At 41.9% G+C, this 24357-nt stretch overlaps 2 protein-coding genes across 7 annotated transcripts; both read left to right on the top strand.

Moving 5' to 3' along the window:
- Window positions 1–80: 80 nt before the first annotated feature.
- Window positions 81–10990, top strand: tdrd1 (tudor domain containing 1). 6 transcript variants are annotated; one of them, XM_063892446.1, is made up of 26 exons: window positions 81–343; window positions 1838–1963; window positions 2169–2203; window positions 2297–2354; window positions 2621–2735; window positions 2894–2951; window positions 3034–3114; window positions 3209–3388; window positions 3495–3638; window positions 3776–3941; window positions 4054–4137; window positions 4607–4783; window positions 4870–4986; window positions 5140–5310; window positions 5790–6047; window positions 6403–6534; window positions 6644–6751; window positions 7049–7213; window positions 7421–7753; window positions 7836–7952; window positions 8041–8169; window positions 9301–9468; window positions 9565–10023; window positions 10115–10174; window positions 10304–10341; window positions 10511–10990. In XM_063892446.1, exons 2-26 carry the CDS (start codon window positions 1846–1848, stop codon window positions 10580–10582), a joined length of 3543 nt encoding a protein of 1180 aa, XP_063748516.1. In that variant the 5' UTR covers window positions 81–343; window positions 1838–1845; the 3' UTR covers window positions 10583–10990. The 6 variants fall into 6 exon arrangements, with proteins under 6 accessions (XP_063748516.1, XP_063748515.1, XP_063748520.1 ...); XM_063892445.1 differs by having other exon boundaries at window positions 1835–1963; XM_063892450.1 differs by lacking the exon at window positions 1838–1963.
- Window positions 10991–11266: 276 nt separating this feature from the next.
- vwa2 (von Willebrand factor A domain containing 2) lies at window positions 11267–24347 on the top strand. Its single transcript, XM_063893601.1, is given in 15 exon segments — window positions 11267–11485; window positions 14255–14314; window positions 16900–16974; window positions 17901–18034; window positions 18109–18218; window positions 19412–19609; window positions 19686–19819; window positions 19960–20089; window positions 21021–21076; window positions 21170–21277; window positions 21363–21941; window positions 22386–22937; window positions 23122–23244; window positions 23469–23507; window positions 23510–24347. Coding segments are annotated over 14 exon segments (2379 nt in total). The 5' UTR covers window positions 11267–11485; window positions 14255–14262; the 3' UTR covers window positions 23599–24347.
- The last annotated feature ends 10 nt before the right edge of the window (window positions 24348–24357 follow it).

The following is a 24357-nucleotide window of genomic DNA, read 5'->3' as shown; positions in this document are numbered from 1 at the left end:
ATGAGGAGACATACACCAATCAGAGACCAGTGAGGAATTACGTAAGTCTGACGTCAACGCATAGCAGGTACACCTCCACATTAAACGTGCTCCTATTTAATAAGCTACAGGAAACTGTTGGATTTATACTATAACAGCTACTCTACATCCTGCTATCCGTGTATCATGGTCCGAAGATACACGGACTCTGCTACCATGCCTGTTCTGTCTCACATGTTTGCCTAAATGTTTACTGTTGTTGAAGAGTTTATCGCCGGCCACTAAAGGGCAGTGTCACTGCTGTCGCTGCCCGGTTATGCCGTGCTCTGACCCGGGAGTGCCGAGCGGTCGTCCACTCAATCATGTAAGACTGTTTCCACTATTATATTATACTATATATTATACTATATATATATTATACTGTTATACTACTATACTCTGTTTCGTGGTATATATTTTCTGTTGATTAAATTGCATGGATGTAATACTTTGTCAGCTTATCTTGCTGCATTACTCTGTTTCAGGGTGTCGTCATCCTTGTCAATAAATTACCGAAACTGACATTGAGGAGTGTGTTTCTTCAGTTGTGTTTTAATCTGGTTTTAATGTCAAATGTCACAAATGTAATTTTTTTCACCTAATTGTTCCAGATATAAATATTGGAACACATAACAAACAAGAACACACTCAATATAACACTTACTATTGATGTGATTATTGAACTTACTTGCGGACCATGATTATTATACTGAATGATAAATTATTTGACTAAAATGCAATTAGTAAAGTCAGTGTGCATTGTGCAATGACAAAGCCAGTAATCAATTCACATGATGGAGAATTTGCAGGCATGAGCACTAACAATATTTTGTAGTAAATACAATTCCCAATAGCCCCAAGGCCAATTTGTTGTCAGACATTCCTATGTTATAAAAAAAGAAGCAATTATCATTCTGAAAGTGTATGGATACCAATGTCAGAGCTTAATATTAACCTAATAAAAATAAAGTTAGTCCAAAATATGTTTTTTTCTGGAAACAGATGTACATTAATACTGAATAGGATTAGGGCCACATGAAAAACATTTTTTGGGGATGTCAGAATTATGACTTTAATCTCAGAATTATGACTTTAAAGTCAGAGTTGTCAAAACAACGCAAATAGATGTATAACTCGCCTTTTGTTCTGCCATTTGGAATATGCTTTCCTCCGGGACCCCTCTGGAGCGCAGAAACTCCGTTAACCGCCTTCATTGTTCCGTAGTGCATTATGAGAGTCTCTCACTGAAGTTGGGCCACTACAGGAACCCGTACTTCTGAATTCTGACTTTAAATCAGAATTCTGACTTTAATCTCAGAATTCTGACTTTAATCTCAGAATTTTGATTTTAAAGTCAGAATTCTGAAATCCCTCCAAAATTGTTTTCATGTGACCCTAACCCTCTTCCGTACATTTATCCTGACCACTCCCTTTGATAGATTCCCCCACAACTCAGTGCGCCTATGCATCTGCGTCTATTCAACCACGTGCGTATAGGTGAAACATATTGACTGCGCAATATGAATCTATAAGTGGAGATATATTTATTATTTGGGGGTTTATAATTACAGCTGTGTCGTATAACAACATTATTCCAGTGTATTGTTTTACGTGATGTCCAATTGTCGCAGTGTAATTTGCTAAAAGTAGTTCGTGGGCTAGCATCAGTACCAGCATCGTGAAATGTTAGCGCGTCACCGCTGTAGCTAGCTAAAAACGCATTCCTCCCTAAGAGATAAACTTATGTTTTTTTCACTTCTCATACTTCAAATGTACTAATAACCTGACTAAGTTAACTAAGTATTTGTAACATTAGCAGCTGCCGACATGCACGGCTCATTTCCTTCAAACTGTGTTCGACCTAACCTGCCTCTGAGGAAGCCATCATCGAGCCCCTTGGCTTCTTTCGCCCCGAGGCCTCGCCCTCTGACCGCCATTGGAGACGGTAAATCATTGAAATCATTAGCCGAAGGGATTTCATTACCGGAGACACCTGCCCGGCATACCTGTTTTTGCTCTAATCTGGAAAACTGTACAATGCCATTAGTTACTATACATGCAACATAAAGCATGGCAAACTTGTTAGTTCCTATATAGCCTTACCATGGCCCTTTTATATTTGACCATGTTCATTTATTTTATTTTTGCAGGCCCTACAAATTCACCAGTCAGCGATCGATCTGCAGTATGTGACACATTTACTCTTCTTTATTATTAGCTTAATAAATATGTTCTGCTGGATATTGCCATTTTCCACATGTCTTTCCCTTTTTCATAGGTGTTAGGATCTATAGAGTCTGCACTGATGTCCAACTGCAACATCTGTGGTCACAAAGGTAGTATTGTAGTAACATGGCATGTGAAGGGGGGTGTAAAGTTCCCACAGCAATTGTAGGAAATAATTCTTGTGAGGTTTTTTCTCGAGATTGTGTTCTTATCTCCGCTAAGGAAAGATGTTTTAGGGTAAAAGGTATATTTGATGATGATACAAAACCCTTTTGATGACCCTTTCTAGATAATTCCTTATTTAGACTTTGACCAGTTTTCCTTTAGTGCATACTTACAATTAGCAATCTATAATTAATATATGTTCACTTGACAGGAGGTTTACGATGCAAGCGCTGCAAGAAGACGCCCTACTGCTCTGTGACATGTCAGGCAAAAGACTGGATGGCACACAGACACACGTGCAAGTCCATTGATCCAGAACCTGCAAAGTAAGCTAGGTCAACCCTAAGTGCTCCTCCTTACTGTCAGCTGTGATGATTTTTTTATTATAGCAAAAAGCAATCATTATGTGATTCACCAGTCAAGAGTAGAATCATTATATATTATCCAATAGATAATGTGCACTCACACCTTTCTTCTCATCAAGAGAGAAAACTGCAGCTTTGCCAGTGACTGGAGACAGAGCTAGTATGATTGAGTCTAAGGTATTTGCAGATTCAAAATAACCCAATGTGAATGATTTGTGGTCAATGTTTTGTTATGTATGTTAAAACTCTTTTTTTGAAGCACTGTGATGCATCCAGCCTCCAGAGGGTCTATATAAAGGACTTGCATGTGAGAAAAATTATAAAGGGAACAGACATCCAGGTATAACATATCCGGTTTGCCTTAACTTTAAAGACTGATCCAGCTAATGTTTAAAAATATTAACATGCAATGCCTTTTGTTGTTTGGTTGTCAGGCAACTGTTGTAGAGTTCTTCAGCCCTGGCAGGTTTTTCATCCTTGCCCAAAGTCCTGAGCTGCTGGAAGCTCTTCAAAGCATCAGCCAGGAACTTCAGAAAACATACAGCTGCCCATCAGTGACAACATACGTACCGCACGCTGGAGAGGTCTGCGCGGTTAAATTCTCTTTTGACATGGTGAGCAGAGGCTTTCTCTAGATGAACTCTGTGAAAAGGTTTAATAATTGGCTCAATCATTGCCTGTATCACTTGTATGTTTCACTTTCTTTTTGTGTGTTTGTAGAAGTGGTACCGAGGCCTTGTCCAGACTTTGGCTGCTGACCAGAAGACGGCTTACATCCTTTACATTGACTTTGGCAATGAAGAGAATGTCCCTGTGGACAGGATCAAGCCTCTGGCAGCTAATATTCAGCCATTTTGTCCATGTGTAAGTGCATCTACGCACCACTATATACATACACGTTTTTAAGCGTGGTATAGATAACACATTTTCACAAGATAAAATTCACGTGCTAGTGTCTTACAGCTAGCATGATGATAGCACTTTTTATCTATCATTCCCAGGCAATGGAGTGCCGTATTGCAGGGGTGGTGCCTTGGATTGACAAGTGGTCAGCCGAGTGCTGTATGTCAGTGAAACAGCTCTTGGCTGGTAAGACTTTCACAGTTAAGCTGGTGGAAACCCTGGAAAAAGGTCGCGTTTATGCTGTGGATATCCTGCTTTCCATGGGTAGGTTATAAATAGTTGGAAAATGATGGGTTAAGTGGGATTTCTGATGGAGATACAGAGGAAAGGATTTGCAAACATTTAAATCATAAAATTCCTTCGTTGTGTCTTCTAGGAAAGAAGTTCAGCACATTCCTCCTGGAGCATAGATATGCAGCAGAGGAAACGGTCAACGAAAAACCAACTCCGCAAGAAATAAGTAAGCCATATGTTCTTAGCCATCCCACCTGGATTCACTCTCCTGGGGAGATCACTTTATATCTATCCCTGTTTATTGCCCTATCAACAGCAGACTATTTGAACCTTTATCCTGTGCGCTCAACCAAAAAACATAATGACACGTAATTCACACAAGAAGTGTCCAAAAAAACCCAGCAAAACAAAACACTCACAACAATGTGCGCAACCATGTGGCTCATGGCCTTAAAGTTCGATTGAATGTGCAACTGCAGAGTTTGCTGAAATATCTAATGTACAGATGTCTTTTTGGGTATCAAAAGTAATGAAGGTCACTTAATTTTTACAAACAGATTTGACGGATACTTTGGCTAAATATGAAAAGCATTGAGCTTCTGAGATTCTGTCATGGCATTTTTTCAGCTTCTGGTTTTGTTGTGTTTTTGTTACTGACTTTAGAATTTAGCTAAGTAAAGTTTGATTTCTCTCAGCCGCCATGGTGAGTGCATCCTTGGAGAACTTCAGGTGTCGCTCCGATGGGAAGGATGACAACACCTGGGCCCAGTCCCCAGAGCCCCTCACCCAGGCGGTGGGCGACTCCTTCTCTGTTGTGGTCACCCACCTCCAGTCGCCCGATGAAATCATCGTGCAGAAGGTGCAGAACGCTGGTAAGTAGCATTTCCTCTGGTTCCAAAAACGTATCATCTAGACCTAAACGTATATATCTTTAACTTGTGAGTTTGTGGTTTTACAGGAGTCATTCAGGACTTGCAGCTGAAGCTGAGGGAGCACTGCAGCCAGCCCCTGGCCTCCCAGAACTTTAGGCCAGCCCCCGGCACAGTTTGCGGTGCCCAGTTCTCAGGTTTAACACGTACACAGGAGTAAAATTGTAATGTTGTTGTATATTTGCAACAAGTGTATCCCTCTTATAAATGTGTTTAAATGAAAATATCAAATTAGTATTTTCCTTGGTTGACATGCATTGATACCCTAGGCTCTGACCTCTGCATATTTTCTTTACCAGAGGACAAGCAGTGGTACAGGGCCAAAGTTCTGGCCTATTCATCAGAGGAGCGCGTCTGTGTGGGCTACCTTGATTTTGGCAACTCTGAGGAGGTGGATTTAGGCCACCTGCGGCCTATCAGCGCTCCACTGCTGGCCCTGCCCATGCAAGCTGTGCGGTGTGGTCTGGCAGGTAATGTATGCGCCCCAAAGCACATGTCTATCGGTTACAACTTACTGAAGTGTGCTGAATAGTTTTGGAGGGACCTGCCGGCCTAAAAAATCTTGTAATAGTATTCCTTTCATTATTTCTTTAGTGGCCCTCAACATCTTAAACAAATCATTTCCAAAACTCTGACAACGTTTTACTTTTTTAGAGCTATTTTACCACAAGGTTGCTTTTCCTTTTCTCTATAGACATTAAGCAACTCCTTCTATTTAACACTGATAGCTAACAAATACATCTAGAAATGCCCCTGAAGCAGTTTACTTTTTAAATACGGATTTGAGTTTGTTCGGAAATTAAGATAAAGATATAAAGAAAACGTTTTGCAAAGCGTTCTAGGATTTTGTTTGCAGAATTAAACACAAACTTAAAACCACAAATGTATTTCTGAAGTGATCTCTCCCTCTCAAACCTTCTCCATCATCTGTCACTCGGCTGCTTTCCAGGGGTGCAGCCTGTGGGGGAGGTCTGGTCAGAGGAGTGCCTGCTGGGTCTGCAGCGAAGTATATCCAATCGGATACTGCGCGTGGAAATCCAGATAGCACAAAAGGGCAAAGCTTTGGTGGCCATGATTGATGAGGCCAGTGATCCTCAGGCCAATGTCGCCGAGCTGCTGACCGCTGCCGGCTTCGCTGAACCTACTCCTCTTCCTCCAGCCAGCAGCGACCAGCAGCCTGAGCAGACCGCTGCTGCAGAACCACACGGTGGGATGGCTTTGAAATTACTCTGGTTTGTCTCCAACTGTGAACAAACTACCAAGATTACTATTTCTACCTTTCCAGACATTGGACAATAGTGTAATGTATTAACCAACATTTTATTTGAGTTTGTATATTCTATCAAAGGGGCCTACCATAGTCTTATCAAATAATTGTATACGTTACATCAAAACAATGTGTATATATATTTGTATATTTTTGAACCTCGGGATTGTGGTAAACAGTATTTCGATCTTTGACTGACTTATGACACGTTTTGACTATAAAATGCATCGTGCAAGGAGGCAGACAGTAAGGCTTCTATGTTATGTATAATTTTGTGTTTGAATATGCTCTTCAGTGCCCCCCCCAGCCTGTGAGCCTCTGGTGTGGTCGTGTGCTGAGCTTCCCTGTGACGGCCAGACAGTGGCGCTGCTAGCCAGCATGCTGGGAAACCCTCTGGAGTTTTACTGTCGCATCGACAATCTCACAGGTAGTGTTGTTTTCCATCATGGGGGGGGCTCATTTTATGTCCAGCAAAGATTTGATGTTTCTTCTATGATACCTTGATTTGACCTTGTTCTCGTATTGTCTGTTGTCAGGCCATCAGCGACTGGTAGAGCTGGGCGCTCAATTGAAAGAGCACTGTGAGACGCAAGCCTCCCCTTTTGAGCCCAAAGTGGGGGAGCCCTGTTGTGCCATGTTTCCTGGTGAGATGATTTACTGTGAACACTGTCGGCTCTTCAGACTGTTGAAACATGAGGCTTGACACGTTGGCATACAAGTCAGAACAAGTTATTCTTTGATCTTTGTGAATAATGCTATGTGGATCAACTTGTTGTTTTTAAATGAAAAGCAGTTTTTCATTTCATCTACAAGTTGAATGCATGGTCTTTTGACACATGGAACTTTTCCAACAACCTTTATCAGATTTATATTCAGAAGTCTCCATTTTTTTCTGTCTTTGTGGGATTTAATTGTACATAATGTGCTTTTTGGCTCCCCAGGTAATGGAGAGTGGCGTCGGGTTTTGGTAAATGAGCTGTCTGACGGAGTGTCTGTACATTTTGTGGACCACGGTCATAGCATGAAAGTGGAAAAGAAACGCGTTCGATCCATTAAACCTCAACTCCTGACTCTGCCCTTTCAGGCAATTCGCTGCTGGCTCACAGGTGTGTGTGTGTGTGTCAATGCATTTTCTCTTATGACGAGAGAGTAGCTGATTGGTAGCAGAGGGGTTATTTGGGGTTACAACTCTTTCTGCACAAGACTGAATTCTACATAAATCAAAGTGATGCATTATTAGTTTTTTTTAAAAGGGTCATACAAAATGTTGTTTCTCACACAGTGTTTGACGTGTGTTTTATGTTTGAACTCAGGTGTGGAGCCCCTGGGATCTGAGTGGAGCGGTGAATCTGTGCTGTGCTTACAGAATCTGGTGGGCGGCGTGCCGCTCTCTGCACGGGTCTTCTCTCGCACTGAACAAGGCTACGGAGTGGAGCTGGAGAGCAGAGGGATCAATGTGGCCGCTGCTCTCATCTCTGCGCAACTAGCCAAAGTTCCTGGAGGGATTCCCAAAGAGACGACCTCAGGCTCTGGACCCCAAGAGAAAATGCAGGAACATGAACAGAGCCAAATAAATGAGCAAGCCTCCAATCCGACAGGAGCCAAAGAGATGCCAGCTGAGGGGCCAACTGCAATGCCGTCAGAGGGTCAGAGTGCCAAAAGATGAACAGGAATGGTTGATGTTTTGATTTGCCCAGTTACAATGATGTGTTTTTAATTTTGTTACAGTCCCACCTTTCCCAGTTGACTGGAAGACCGTGGAGCTGCCTCTAAACATCAGCTTTCAGCCCTGCTTTGCAGCCATCAGCAGTCCTTCCCTCTTCTACCTGCTCGACCCCAACCAGGGTCAGAACACTGTCTGTCTTACAAAGATGCAAACATGTTTAAAGTTTACCACTCTTTCTCGTTGTAACTGCCGAGTATTGTTGTGCAGTGGCCCCGCAGAAGCTTCAGGAGGTGATGATGCAGCTGGCCGCGTACTGCAGCAACATCCAGGCCTCCTCATCCTCCACGGTCCTGAGCAGACCCGCGGCTGGAGCAGTCTGCTGCGCCAAGTTCACTGGTGCGGAAGACTTAACGATTCCATGAAATGATATTGTACATCATGCCAGGATAAGACCAGTAATACACTTTAATCAGGTCGTCACAAATTAGTAGATAGTCAAAAGGCACCTGCTCACACTGCAACACACACTGCTATAACATGCAAATCCCTCCCAAGACCGTAGACATGCACACGCTCGCCATGACCCCTTAACGCCACTAGATGTCAGACAGGTAAATTATAAGTGGCTGGCTGTGTGAGCAGGCTTCTGATTTCATGGCCGTTCTCATGCTGTCATTATATTAAACACAGTTTTTACTAAAGATAACTCATAAGGAAAAAGTAATAAATGCAATTTCAAATCTGTCCCTGCATAAAAGCCAACATATTGATGATCAATATTTAAACCCGTTTTAGTTTTTAAGCCAAACTGATATAATCTTGTTTGAGAAAATGTATGTGAGACGAGATGGAAGTTGAGTTATGCATGGTGGATAACTTTTTAATAAAAAGCTGTTGAATAGATACTGTCAGCGGGGAAAACCCCATCGCTCAGGCGGTATGATTCCACACATTGTTAAATGATTAGAGACCATACCAGGACAAAACAGCTGATCCATCATTGCGCTCTGAGGAAACAGTCTGCCATTATGAATTCTCTTCTCTCGTTCTTCCATCTAGTTTTTATGTTGGCTCTCTGCTGTGGAGACCCCACCTGCAGTTGTGGCCCTGCAGACCCAAACTTGTAATTTGGTGTCTGCTAGTAGATATAATTACACAGCGCGTGCTCTGCAGAGCGTAGGAGCAGTTCTTCTTTAAACACAGCATGCAAGTAGGAGACTACAGCCTGGCATACATTCCTCTGCTAACCACAGGGTCTGTTTCAATGGAGTTTTCAGAAATGTGTCAACTTCAGAAGTTTGCACATGTTGTAAGCTTTAAATATTCTCCTCAAATTGAATATAAATGCGCATTTATTGTTGCATACACAATAAGCAGATCAGGGCGGTGAAACATCCAAAAATCACTTATGGAAGTTGTCACATGATGGTTGGGCAACCGATATCCCTGACTTGTATCAGCATCTGTTGGTGCTCTCAATACTGCCAAAATATGAAATGTATCACCCAGTTTGAACTTGAATTTCAGCTGACAATAACTGGTACCGTGCGGTGGCCCTGGAGGTCGGTGAGAATGAGATGGGGGTCATCTACGCAGATTACGGTAACACTGAGAAGGTGCCTTTCTCCCGTATCCTGCCCATCCCGACACGCCTGCTGCAGCTGCCCTTTCAGATCACTCGCTGCACCCTCAGTGGTGAGGCGCAGGATCGTCATTCTTTCATTTTGAATTGATTTCATAGTTGACCAGTCTGAAAAGGGTTGTAATCATTTCTCCACTCTTTGTTTCTAGGAAAGGAGCGCTTCCCTGCAGAGTTTCCAGAGGAAATACAGCAGTTGTTTCACAGCCTGCTGTTGAGCGGCGTCCTCGCCACAGTCCAGTCCTTCAACGGCTCTGCTAACGTGCTCTCTCTGAGCCAGCCCCCTGAGACAGGCGGGGGGGATCTCACCACCATGCTCCTGGATGCACTGCAGGCCCAGGCTAAGAGTCACCCATCTCTCACTCAGAAGGCTGACCAAACTAACAGCAGCACATCTTCTGCCAACACTACAATCGCACCTGCCGGCCTCCTGCCCACACCAGATCCTGTTGCCCCACAGGCCGTGGAAAATACACCAGCTAAACCCGACCTAACCATGACCCCAAGGTCGGCCCCCCAAAGTCCTCCGCAGAAGAAAAACGCTTCAGCAGCATCAGTCATTGGTGCTTTAAGTGCGTACCTGGGTTCAAAATACTGCACTGATTACTTGGGTAATCAATTGATGTACCACTTGGTTAATAAAGGTGCAGGATGGTTAATGTATTGTGCCAACAGCAGTTGTAATAATATCTTGCTTCTCAGCAGATCCAGTTCAGAACATCATACAAATGGAGCCTCCATGCAAAACCTCAAAAACCAACGGTATGCTTTTAAACAACAATAATGATCAATGTTTTCCACAGTTAGACTTCTATCCCACTCTGCTTTTACAATTAGTTTGTGAGTGATCACAATTGTATAACATCACCTTTGCTTTTCTGTTTAAATTAGATTCTCAAGGCTGCTGCTGTCTGAACCTGACGACTAAGGTGGTTTCACACTTTTTTTTTAGAAAGCATCTTTGTTTGTTTTTAAATCAGAGTTATAACTTCACATACCACCATTAAGTTATTCATGTTAAGTAGCTTGAGCAGCATTTGACATTTGACCTTTGACTTGAAATTGGCAAATAGTTACATGTTCTGTTCCCTTTCACAGGTCGACCACCTGGAACAGTTGGTGCAGCTGCAGCTTTCTCTCATCATGCAGTTGGTGGGAAACACAAAATAGTATAAACAAAATTCCACAAGTCTTTGAATCTTTGAAATGAAATAGGGTGAATGTGGCCACCAGAAGCAGCCATCCAGCTTTTAATTTAGCTTTTCAGCTTTAATTTTATTTCCATATGGAGTGTTCAATGTTTTTTTAATCAGTGTTTTTTTATGTTTTAATATTTCCCTATGTTGCCATTAAAAAATGCTTTATTCACTTAAGTTTGTTAAAATTGGCAGAAAAACTCTAGAAAAAAAAGAGGTTAAAACTTAATTACCCAAGCGTGTGTTTGTCTCCTGTGTTCTGTAGTAGGCTGTGCTGTCATCTGTTCTGTCCTAATCACCAGTTCAAGTACATCCAGCCTGATTGATTTATGTTTGACATGTGTTTGAGTGTTGACATAAAAGTTATTTTGACAGTGAACAGTTGTAGTTTTATTTTGTGGTGTTTTTGAGGAAGGAATACTTTGTGCAAAGCCAATAAGAGGAAAAAAAGTATTGTAACATAACACATTCAGTCTAATACAGGGCAGATCGACCTTTATTGCAGCAAAAGTCAACTTTGAGTTTGAGTGCTAAATAATAATAAAAAACGATTTCAAATAAAGCCATAGGGATTCACGATATTGGAAGAAGAGGAAGAGTACTGATAAAAAAAAAAGATTGTAAAAAACGTATGCAATGCGTCTCAGTCACCACCTGTCTCAATGTTTATCCTGTGCGGGAAGAGAGGAGGACACATTAGACCCTACCGGTGCAGGTACATCAGAGGTGGGCATGGCAAGTAGGTGGGGTCGCTGCTCTCCAGTTTGGAGCAGAAATCCCCAGAGGATCAGACCAGTGCGGAAACAAAGGTGTGGGGAGCCGGTTTGGACTGCTGTCCGAAAGAAAACAAAGGATTGTGAGCACTGAACAGCGCATGGTAAGTGAAAGTATTTAGTCGCTTTTAGAGGAAACGCTGGAGACCGTGTTTCACTACAGATCGGAACCTGCTCTAGTGAAGCATGTCGGATTTGGATGCAATTGGCTTTATTTTGGGTGTCTTTATAATGATTGTACTGATACGTGACCTGGTTTATATTTAAGAATATCGGGGTACCGATTATCAGTACATTGACGGATTAATATAAAACGTACGAAGTTAAACATGTGAGGTCCATCGGTGCATTTAAAGAAACGTCAACATATTTCCTTGCAGGTGTAAGAAGGGAAGTATATTTTTGTAAAGTCAAACTCTAGAATAATTATCTACGGAAATTGGACGGTGGGTCTGAAAGCAACAACAGCTTCTTGAGACACTTAATCACTTAGTTTGGCTTCTTGAGTTAACCTCTTCTACTGTTGCATGTCAGGGCCAAACCTCTGGCCCCCTCTTTAACCTGCCTTGACCCATCACGTTTAAAAATGACCAGGTGTTGAAAGAAAAGTAAACGTACTAATTGAAGGTTACATTGTATTCGATTGGGTTTTTGTTTCAGTTTGAGAGTAGCTTGGGAAATGCAATTGCATATAGAGGGCTGGAGCTTTCCGTCCTCTGTGTGGTTACCAGTTTGCTCTTCCAACACTTCCCATGCTTAGATACAATCCAGCACGTTCTGAATTATAGGTAGTTTTGGCTTTACATCACACAAGATGTCACATTGTTACAGGACACATCAACAGTTCTTCAGCTGTTCTAAAAGTGGCTATGTCAAAGGTGACTAACCCTGAAAAATAAATTAAACTGTTAGAACTTTTTAAACATCTGAAGACTAGTTGGGGATTTTCGTATGAAGTTGGTCAAAAACTAGCACTCCTTTCTAATTATACACTACAGAGTGCATGCACTTTCCAACCTGCCAACCAACCCAGAGCAGGGGCACAAACATGGCTTAGGCCTTGCTTTTTCAAGGTAACAATGTTAGGAATGTCCCAATTTGCAAATTCATTTTAAAATTGTATCCCTCAAGATAAGAACTGATAGCCCAAAGTAGTAGGTAATACATCTCAAGTAAAAAAATCACTGAACTCTTACTCATAAGAAATCAACTGGCTTTGTCATTTAAACATAAAAGTGTTCACTGACGGGTAGAAGGGAGGAAAACATAAAAATGAGGGGTGGACGGATTCTGAAGAATGCTTGTGAAAAGGGAGCCAATTTCAAGACAGGTGTGTGCTTATATATAGGCATGCTTGACTGCTTCCTCCTGTAGATGTGTGTGTGTGTGTGTGGGAGTGTGTGTATATGTGACCCCCTCGCAGTAATGAGATTCTCTTGTCCCCATGAAGTACCAGCGAGTGCACAAATAGAGCATCAATAGCCCCTGGTGATGTTTATCAGCCTGCGGCTTCTCAGGCAGCCGCTGCACATCAGCTCTGCAGATCTGTATCGCAGACACACAGACTCCTCTAAAAGAGAGCCTCCGTCCTGCACACAATTCTATCTCTGTCTTAGAAATACACACAGCTGTAGCTGCCGGGAGGGTTTCTCTGGCACGTCTGTCCTCTATAGCCCACCCCATCTCACACACACACACACACAGGATATTATGGCCAAGCTTCTCAGCAGCCAGAGTTAATCAAACCTTATCTCTGTAGCCCCTAAACCTCTTATCTCTGTAGCCCCTAAACTTCTTATCTCTATAGCCCCTCAACTTCTTATGTGTACCCAGCAATAAACGTGCAGAAAATGGCAGGTTGATCCTTGATTGATGCAATCAACCGTTTATTAGGTACACCTTTGTGATTGAATGACAATAAACATAACAGTTTTGGATTTGTTCTATCTTTGTGATGTGTATCAGGGTTGTTTTATGTTTTAATATGTTGTTACTGCAGCTGTCAGAATCTTTTTTTCATCCCATATTTGCACGCAGAAGGGTAAAATTATTTGAAATGCAGCTCCAAAGATGACAATAGACTCCGCTCCACCCTTTTCTGACAGCATCACGGAGGTAGGAGCAGACTGTAGATGTGATTAAATAAACTGCTTAATTATTGCATTATTTAGGAACTTTAGGGGAAGGCTATCCATATTTCGCCGTTAATTCACCTCCCTATCCCTCTTCCATTGTTTTCATCTTAAACACTGAGGTAGACCACCCATCATGTTGCTCCACATGTGTGTCTGTATGTTGTACAGTGAAGTGGTTTTTGACATTAGTGTGCTAAGTTGAGGGTCCTTTTTGTTCACTGTTTTACAAAAACTTACGGCTAACTTGTGCATTATGGTCGGATTAGTATAATTTTCCCTGCAATGGGATTGATCTGTGGGATATTAATCATTCAGATGTGCAGAACTCTTACCAACATCTTACTGTTCCTGTAAAAGCTGTCAGTTATCAAGTGTCTTTTCAGTCCTCCTTGAAAGGTCAGAGTTCAACCAACACTTGGCTGTGAAAACATGTGTACTTAGGATTCTTAAAGCATGTTTCACTTAGGCTACCTCAGTTTACCTCTCCACTGTCATTTGAGTTTTCCCCCCTGCACAACACTTCCAGCGTCATGAAGTGTATTTTATCATCCATCTCTACTTGATTACAAGTCTTCCTTTGATAAAAAGAAAATCGATAACAACAAATATCACTTTTAGCACAATGAGCTCTTATGAAGTACACTGTGGTTCTAAACATAGGATGCCGATATCAATTTCATGGGTCTAATGACTTTGCTCTTCCTATTGCTAAGTGTGTCTGCTTGTTTGTAATTCCAGGTCTCGACATGCTCCCTGACATCCATCTCCTCTTCCTCCTAACGCTGGTGCTTCTTCAAGGTTGGTTGTTTGGTGTTGTTACTGTTCTGTGGTCAGTTTCAGTGGAGGAACTGCTTTTTTGCACCTCTATAATATTTAGTGGCCTACTGTCCGACGTACTGTTTTGGCATGTAATAATTGATTGAATCCATCAACAGTTAAATCAGTTACAGCTGTGTGATTGGATGGAATTTAACATAACAATAACTTGAAGAAATAGTGAAATGTTTTGGGAAATATTCTTGTTTATTGTCAATTATTACGTGAGAATGCAGCCAGTTAGCTTAGCCATAGGATTAATACTGGGACCAAATGATAACAGCTAGCCCTGCTCTGTCCAAAGGAAACAAACTAGCTAATAAACGTTGTCTTACTAATAAAATGTTTGGTTTTATTGTAATTGTTCAACAGTTTGGGAATTAAGAGTGTTTGCTTGACGCTACAGCTAGCAACCAGTCAGCTTTTTACCTTGCTTAGAGATTGGATACGGCTAACATGGCCCTAAAGGTGCTAGATTGTGTTTTTGAACCTTAAGGCCTAAAGAGGGCTGTAACTTCAGAGTCCATTTGTGATGTAAATTGAGATTATTGTTAGTATCAGGCAGATATTTGATGGGTATAAGTGTTTGTGAAGAGAAAGATTTGTGTCATTACAATTTCCTCACAAAGTCAGTGAGTAAAATTCAGTGTGTATTTGTGGGAGTATTTAAGCCCTATGCTTGTGTACTGCGTGGTGGAAAAAGTATGATGCTCCACTAATGCTCTCCTGGCCAACCTGAGATTCTTTACAATACATTTAACTGCTTAAACCTGTCATGTTTCCTGTTCTGAAGACCATTATGGTCTCTTCAAAGTGATTGCCTCCAAAATTGTGTATCACTTTTGTAGCGTATTGTCAGTCGTTGTCTCGGACCCGAGACTGTCGGTATGTGCCTCAGGGGAAAGGCGGGAATCTTGGAGCAATATAATCCTGAGTTGTTTTCAAAAATGACAGCTTTAGCACCATCTGAAGTATTTATTACTGGCCTTTTAAAAACTTTGAACTTGAGCAAACCAGACCGTTTTACCTTGACAAGACGCCCTCTTTTCCCCCTGTGCTGACAACACAGATAGCATGCAGTGCTTCACCAGATGAATAACCACATAGTCCACCCTGTCAGGTTAAATTTCCCAGATAGTCACTGCACTGATAGTAGGTAACTCTAATTTCAAGGCTATCTTCCAGACCATGACGGCAGTAATGCGATTCTTGCTCATTTTCTAGCTACTGATTTTCCTGCTATGTTTTCATTCACAGTCAGATACTATACTATAAAGATACAGTCATTTTGCTAGAGGCACTTGGCTGAACAGACAGACTTTTTGTTCTGAACATTGGGGCCCTGCTGACCATCAGAAGGCTTGCCAAGAACCAAAACGTTCACTGTCAGGAGGACTTAGGGGCTGGACTGACATTGGAATTAGGGGCAGATGAAAGGGGTCATGATTGAAAAAGGAGGGAGCTGAGGCCTCTAACTTGCAGGTGGTACTTTTCTTTGTTCACTTTATTGTGACTGTATTGTTGCTGTTATGCATACCCTGCATGTAAAAATCCTCTGAGGTTTCTGTCCTCCTACATCTTCACAAGTTGATTAGCAGGCACTAAATCAACAAAAGGCGGACAGACTGTTGAAGGGGACAGACTGACTCATTTTCTTCCCTATTGTGATCGGAGAGAAGCTCTGTGCTATTTTGAGAGTTGTTTCCGTTTCATGCGGAGATTCATTTCGAGCGCTCAGTCTCCAGCCTGGACAAATGCCTCTGTGACCCGTTGGGGTTACCAGGGACAACAAGGCGTGATCACATGGGTTTAAACAGGAAATCAAATGCCCCTCGCTCCCATTTGGGCTGTACGTGTATGCCTGAATAGAGCGACGTCCATTCAGTGAATGGAGGGAAAGAATGTTTTTTCTTCACTTGTCCACTCACATTAGCTTTGAGGACTTAATTATCCATTGTAAAGCGGGTCAAGTAGGAGTAAATGAACTGTGTACACTTCAGGGAAAGCCTCACATTTATTATTTAATTATAATGTTTTTTTAAAAGATGCTAAATAGAAACAGTTTACATGGAGGTTTACAGTGATTATTGTTCCTCCTTCACTTATTTCTATAGGTTTCATTTTATGAGATAAAAAGAAATGATTAGGGGAAAAAATAGATATTTATTTGTTTTGCGAAGATTGTTCTTGTTGTTTGTTTTTTTGTTACCAACTCCTTTTTTCTTATCAACTCCATCTTCAAACCACTCTGTGGTGACTGCATTGTTGCTGTTATGCAGGCAGAATGCATGAAAGTCTCAGCCCTTTTTCCAGGTTTAGTTGTTGTGATCTCATACTTTTAAAGTCATTTAAAAGTAAAGGACAAGCCGTTAATAGGTAGCATATCCACATTTATTAACAGATTGTGTGTGCAACATTAGGTACATTCATTTTATTCTTGACAAAATCCTCACTTGTGTATATAAAGTATTGATTGTTATGGTTGGCCAAACTACTGTATCTAAAACTCATGTCTACTTACATACAGTGGACATTTACCTGACCCCTGTGTTGTTTCTCCCCTGTAGTCCAGCAGGGCGCCTCGGTGCAGGAGATCCACACCGACCGTGAAACCGTTGTAAAGATCAACTCAGCAGGAGAAAGTGAGTAAAGAGAACATTGTGGTGTGAGTTCTAATCTGTTGACAAAGATGCACAAACATGTGAAAGCCTGACTCAGTGAAGTTGTTGTAAATCATTAAGTATGAGTGACATGACCTTGGATGAATCCTTTGAGGTGGTGGGTGGTCTTGTTAGCCTGATGTGTGTGTCAGAAAGAAAAGTGTTTGGAGATTACTTTCTTGTAAGCAGACAGGAAGCAGACTCTCCTCATCTCCAATGGCCCCTCTAATGATCAGCTGCACATTGTAACATGACGGCTACACCGCTGATTATTTACGCCGCCAGCGAGTGTGCTTTCTGCTGGGATTTGTTTTTCTGAGTGCTCCTGGGGAAAGAGAAACGAGCATGCTAAGCTGTTTTCTTTTTTTATGGAAATAATATCCACAAAGAACAATAGAATACCAATTATTTGATGGAAATACAATGACTGAATGAGTCTGGACCTACCAGAGGTGGTAATCAGACTTTTCAACTCAGTAAAAGGTCTAATACCACAGTCAATGTGGCACAATGTAAATATACTGTGTTACAAATAAAACAAAATTCAAAACTAAAAGCACTCAATATGCAGACTGGTTCTCTTCTGATCGCTTATATTATATCACTTGCTTATATTAAATGACCCTTATAGTGTACATATTTCTAATTTTGCAGCTGGTAAAGGTGGAGCAAGCTTTAAGTACTTTTTAGGATGCCGCATGTCTTAATCCTAAACAGTACATCATAACTAATTAGTTGATTCATAAATTGTTTGAGTAATATGAAACTGCAAAGTAACTAGATTAATGTTAGTCTAATAAATGTGGTGGAATAATTTGTACTATGTGTGCTTCCAAATTGTAGTAGAGTAGAAGTATGAAGTAGCATGTACCTCACATTTAGTACAATATTTCTGTTCCCATGTGAAGTGATGCAGTGCTCAGCAGCCATGGACATCCTATTCCTCCTGGATGGTTCTTACAGCGTGGGGAAGGGCAGCTTTGAGAGGTCCAAACACTACGCAATCAAGCTCTGTCAAGCGCTGGACATTGCACCAGACAAGGTTTGTTTTCTGCTCTGTGTCTCTTCCTCTTTCTCCCTCTTTCTATCATTTACACAATCCCCCCCCTCGTCCAGGTGCGGGTCGGCTTGATTCAGTTTGGTTCCTCTCCTCGGCTGGAGATCGCCCTGGACTCATACACTACCAAAAAAGAGCTGCAGAAGCACATGAAGAAGATTTCTTACAGGTGTGTCCATGCTCTCATTACACCCTCAGACAACTCGTTTTTTAAGAGTGGTAAAAGGATTTAGTTTAAACTCTGCTCCTGAAGGCAAAACACTGTTTCAGAAGAAATACAAACACTCCCAGGAAAGGAAAACAAATTAATTTCAGATTAGCGGGGTACACCGCCGGTGGTCACTGGATATTGGATTAGTGCACAAGCCGAGAAAGAGCAGGGTAATTTGACAATTGTGTGTGTGTGCATGTGTGTGAGGTTGGAAGTAACATTATTGGCTTGCCACCTGGTTTTGAAATTGCTACCCAGGTTTAATTTGAATAGCTATCACATCGCCTCAGATGAAAATGGCACCTTATATTATACTGCTGTATAATGTAGGTGTATGTTTTATTTTCATTAATACTTTACCTTAACTCACAAGCAATACGTGTCTATTCTGCATTTGCAATATTTCTTGTGCCTGGTTAAACATTTAAACAAAAAGTACAAAAGACTCCAAAATAACACTTTTTTTTAATGTTGTTCAGTTTAGAAATAGTTGTTTGTGGTTATGATGCCTTTTATGTAGGCCTTGAGCCATCATCTGTTCACAACAGCTGCAAAAGCAAACCATTAACAACATTACCCTCAGCCATTCACAAAAAGATTTATACAAATTGTCCTAAAGTTTGTGTTATGTATAATGTATTGTGAAGCATGAAAGACAATATCAAAATGCACTTGTATGCTAAGGAACACATCCCTTGTGTCAGTACTGAGATGTTCTTATTATTCCTGGAGGCCTTTGAAGCTTTCACTAGTAGCAGTTTCAGTAGTTTCAGAACCCTAAGCAGAGAAAGCATTGTTCTCACAGATGGGAAATATGATAAGATTGCATCTAAACACCTCAATTCAGGCACTTCCTATGTTTCACAAGTTCAGTCTCCTAACAGTCATGAGAAACTGTGGAACTGTTTCCTGTGTCTGGGGTGAGATAAAAAATGAATGGGTTTAAAATGGGTTGTGAAGAAATTTAGCAAGTTCCATAAACATGTTCAGTCCAAGAACTGAAAGAGGGATCCAACCGAAATTGGTCTGTGGTTTGGAAATTGGTCTGTGGTTTGCTTTGGCAGTCATATGCGGTCAATTATGAACTATTATTACATTTATTCTGTCGCAGTTTGGTTCTTTCAATAGCATAACAAAATCTGAATTTCCAGGGGAGGCAGCACGCAGACAGGCCTGGCTTTAAAATATGTGCTGAAGAAGGGTTTCCCAGGCGGACGCAACTCCTCCACAGTGGCCCAGATTACCATCCTCCTATCAGACGGGAGGTCTCAGGGCAACGTGGTGCAGGCAGCTGCGATGCTCAAAGAGACGGGTGTGGTCCTGTTCGCAGTGGGCATTCGCTTCCCCAGGTATGTTTGTTAGTAGAAATAGATAATAGATTGCATTTGGTTTGCATTGGAGTCTTTTATAGCTCTTGTTTTCTAGATGGGAGGAACTACATGCTCTGGCCAGTGAGCCGATGGAGAGCCATGTCTTCTTTGCCGAGCATTTCAATGATGCTGTCAACGGCCTGTACACCACACTCAGCACCTTCTCTGTCTGCAATGCCACTCCAGCAGGTGAGATTCCTCAGATTTTCACTGGAGGCAATAATAACAGCCCTCTCCCTCTCTCTCTAACTCCTTCCAACTCCTCTCCTGATCTAATTTCGCTCATATCCCCGCCTGTCCTTCCGCAATGCTTCTGTCCTGTTCCCCAGGCTGTCATGTGGAAGTGTTTCCCTGTGAGAGGAAAACACTGGAGACCGTGAAAGAGCTGCAGGGGAACTACATGTGTTGGAAAGGCTCCAAGGGTTATTCCACATACACGTCTCTCTGTCCTTATTACAGGCAAGTGTTTGTGTATGCTCAAAAAATGCCAACGTCCTTGTTGTCTTCCTAACCTGAGAAGAATTTCTGCACTTTTTACAAGAGAAGCCACTGAAAACTGGAGTCACAGTTTTAATAGCTACAATGTCACATCAAAATAAAATGTTCTGTCACTTTCTGCATAATTCTTCAGTACAAACTTTCCTGTTAATCACCAGAAGATATTTGGGAAGGAATGCTGTTCCCACAGGAGTGTCTGACAGGTAGCCTATTGCAGAGGCCACAAAGAAGACTGGTGTCATTCTGGGTCAGACTGGGGAAAACAATCTGTGCAACACTTGTTTTCAGTTGCTCAATGAGCAACAAGTCTGTGATTGATCAACAGGGCAACTCCCATCTGTTAATGTGCTGTGTCAGTCTGAGGGTGTTAATAAAAACAAGTGTGTTTCAGTCAGCAGCTCCAGGGGCAAATGAAAACAGTCTTGGATCTAATTAATTTCGCAGCACATTACTACTTAACCACAGTGAAATGGCCTAAGCCTAGCTCACTGTTTAGGGAAAACAAACTTTTCATTTAAAACATTTCTCTCAACTCACTGTGAAATACTCACAAGAGCTGATATCAAGCACTTTTGGGTACAGCACAAAGAAGTGTTGCTGCTTGTTCAATACTATGGAATAAAGCTCTAAAATATCCGTATAAATAGAGATTTGAGAGCCCTTTTTGTACGACACTGATCATAAACCATCTATCAATGAATACACGTAGGTATATAATGCCCTCCATATAGGCTGCCTATCATATTTGTAAAGTATAACTGACCACTATTTGTATTAAAATCATAGAACTGCAAATAAATAGCCCATTTAGAGAAAAAGAACCTCACAAAGTACACATTTTTTATTCATTTTCAACTTGAACTCTGTGTTAGTCTAAATGTGTGTTTTGCAGGTACACAAAGATGTACAAGAGACACCAGACCGTCTGCCACCGAACTATCTGCCCAGGTAACAACACTGTTAACTCTATCTCTTCTTAAAATTATGTGTATTTGTGTAACTCCCTGCCATTCTGTGTCTCTCTCTCCCACTGTACTGTAGATCCCTGTGACACTGAACCCTGTCTGAATGGAGGCACATGTGTACCAGAAGGGCAAGAGGGATACATATGCTTATGTCCTCCTGGCTATGGAGGAGACCCACACTGCGGTCTGTACAGTGTCACTCTGAGATGTTATATTGGCTGCATACTATCTCTAAAAACAAACTAACATGACCCTCCCTCCCTTCCCAGCTCCTGCCTTGTCCCTGGACTGCTCTGTAGACCTGCTGTTCCTGGTGGAGGGTTCTGCCACCCTCGGCTTGGAAGGCTTCCTCAGCCTCAAGTCCTTCTTAAAGCGCTTCCTGCGCAGCGTGATCGGCTCCAACAGCCCCAGCAAAGTGGGCCTGGCTGTGTTCGGTGGAGAGACCAGAGTGGAGGCCCCAGTGGATAAGTACAAAGGGGACTTGAAGGGTCTGCTGAAGGCTGTGGAGGCCCTTCAACCAGTCGGCGGCGAGGCCCTGACAGGCGAGGCAGTACGCTATGTCACACGTCACGGTTTTGTGAGCGCGCCAGTCTTTGCGGACGTCACAGACGACCTGCCCCGCGTGGTGGTGTTGATCACTGCCACTCCTGCTGCAGACGAGGTGGTGGAGCCCTCTAAATATGCACGAGACAGAGAGATCTTCCTGATCGGGGTGGGACCAGATAAATTAAAGGAACAACTGAATAACATCACAGGAAATCCCCAGAGGACTATCAGCTACACACCTGCTGAGTTCAGTGCCAAGATCCCTGAGCTCAAGGCTAAGATCTGCAGTGTTGATCAGCAAGGTACAGACTGACTACTTTATACCTGTGGAAATAGGAGTTAGTCATTCTGAATGTGATTAACTATTACTATGAACTATTTAACGGTTGTTTCTTTTTTAAGGGAGATGCTCATCTAATAAATGCACTGAAACTATTTAAAAAGTACTTTGCGGTACCTTAAATTCATGAAGAAAATATTGCGATCTTATCATATTTTCCACAGTGAAGGAAGAATCCAAAGTAAGATATAATGCTTCATGAATTCATCTTAATTGGGGCCATGTTTAACAACAGCCAAACTGCATGAAATATCTTAGTAGTGTTAGTGATAGTGTTAAATCTATGAAATTTTCATTTTCTGGCCGTGAGGATTCTGCCGAAAGATCCTTTCTACGGTCTTGAAATACGTCTCCGAGATCATGTTTTGTCTGTGTATTTTAAAATGACTATTATTGTTTTTTTGAGGTTGTCTGGGCCAAGCTGTGGACCTGGTGTTTGCCCTGGATGCGTCCGGTGCTGTCAGCCCGGATAACTTTGTCATCCTGCGTGACTTCGTACGCAGCCTCACCGTCCAGTTCGACATCAACCGTGACGTGGCTCAAGTGGCACTCGTGTCCTACGGTCGGCGAGCCACCACCGTGTTCAACCTGGACACCCATGAGACCGGTTCCTCCATCCTCAAGGCTGTAGATGAAGCCAACTACATGGGTGGAACTGGTTCAACGGGCTCCGCTCTACTTCACATCCACTCCGAGGTCCTGACGGCGGCCAAAGGTGCCCGGCCCGGGGTCAACAAGGCCGTGGTGTTACTGACAGACGGCTCGGGTGGGGACGACGCTGCGGTTCCAGCTCAGAAGATCAGAGATAACAGAGTGTCGGTGTTTGTGATTGGGATCGGAGACGTTCAGAAAGAGAGGCTGCTGCAGATCGCAGGTTCAGAGGAACACATGATCACCGTGCCTTTCTATGAGGACCTCAAATACTTTGAGGATGTTCTGGTGCAGATGCTGTGTTCAGGTGAGAGGCCAGGAAACCCCTTCCCAGGACAGCTTGTTCTCTTTATAGAAACAGAATCATGAATAAGAATACCAGCAGGACATTTTGTGAAACGACAGAGGAAGGGTTTGAATGGATCTGTCCAAATGAGTTTAACCTCTGTTGTAGTATCCAGATGTTTCATCATACATTTTCATTGTTTTAGAGGTTAAAAAGCCGGTCAACCTGTGCAAGCCCAACCCATGTATGAATGATGGGACCTGTATCCTGTCTGGAGGGAGCTTCCGTTGTCAGTGCCAGGGCTATGAAGGACCTCACTGTGAAACAAGTCAGTCTGCTTTCCTTCCTTTCTTCGTACCTTCACTATCTTTACTCCACATAGATCATTTACTTGTTATGTTTGTCAGTCAAAGCTGCATACATTTAAAGTCTGGTTGTCTGACTGCTCTAGTTACTTGTACAACTTGACTTGTAGTTTGCAGTTTTTAAGGCTTTGCAGTAACAGTGTTCTTTGCAAGTGCTTTATTTTTTTTTTCTTTGGTTTATCCATAGAAAGCATCAGGCCTTCATCCAGAGGAGATCTCCCAAGGCCTGCGGTCTCAGGAAGAAGAGCAGGAAGAAGAAGAGTCACCAGGAGCTCCTGCATCACTACAAAATGCACCGCAGGAGACACGCTGTCTGACAACACAGAAACAAGCCACGTATGGACACTTAAGAACCAAGGATGATAGCGGATACAGATGGGAGTAAAGGGAAAACTAATGTTACTGTTTCAATATTTATCTGGCACTCAAAAGTTCCAGAAGTGCCTTAAACTGCAGTGTCTATATGTGTCATAGTCTGCGACTGTGCTCACTAATGTCTCGTTGTGTATTCAAAGATGTAAACTTTTATATTTTATTATAATATAGAGTATATCTGAGTCATGATTGTATTATTTGTATTGTATATTTATCCACAGCCCTTTAACGGATTACAAAAACATAAAAGTTGCACCGAAAATGCTTTAACCAAATGCTCAGTTATTGTTCCATTATAATATGTCTATATTGCTTTTACAACAGACCCTTCTAATTTCACTCAACTGATTCAGGTTCATAATAAAAAAGATGGTTGTTTGCTCTCACTAATGAACAAAAGATATATACAAATAAATCTATTTATTTCACTATTCGTTTATTGCTTTATATTACTTTTTGGGAAACGAGAAGGAATATTAACACCCAATAAGCCATAAAATTGAAAATGACTAATGATTTAAATTCTTAGGGGAAAATTACATTTAAACTCTTTGAACCTAGATAAATGTTTCCAGACTTCCACTCATAAAAAAGTACTTAATTTACAAGAAGGGAAGGTAGTTACCCTGAGAAATATGCAATTTAAAAATAATTGTTACAAGGAATCTTTGGTCCATTTCCAATAGATAAGCTTGAGTATG

This window comes from Eleginops maclovinus, chromosome 10, assembly GCF_036324505.1.
Source record: "Eleginops maclovinus isolate JMC-PN-2008 ecotype Puerto Natales chromosome 10, JC_Emac_rtc_rv5, whole genome shotgun sequence".
Taxonomy (NCBI): Eukaryota; Metazoa; Chordata; class Actinopteri; order Perciformes; family Eleginopidae; genus Eleginops; species Eleginops maclovinus.
This window is presented reverse-complemented; position numbering and strand designations above follow the sequence as displayed.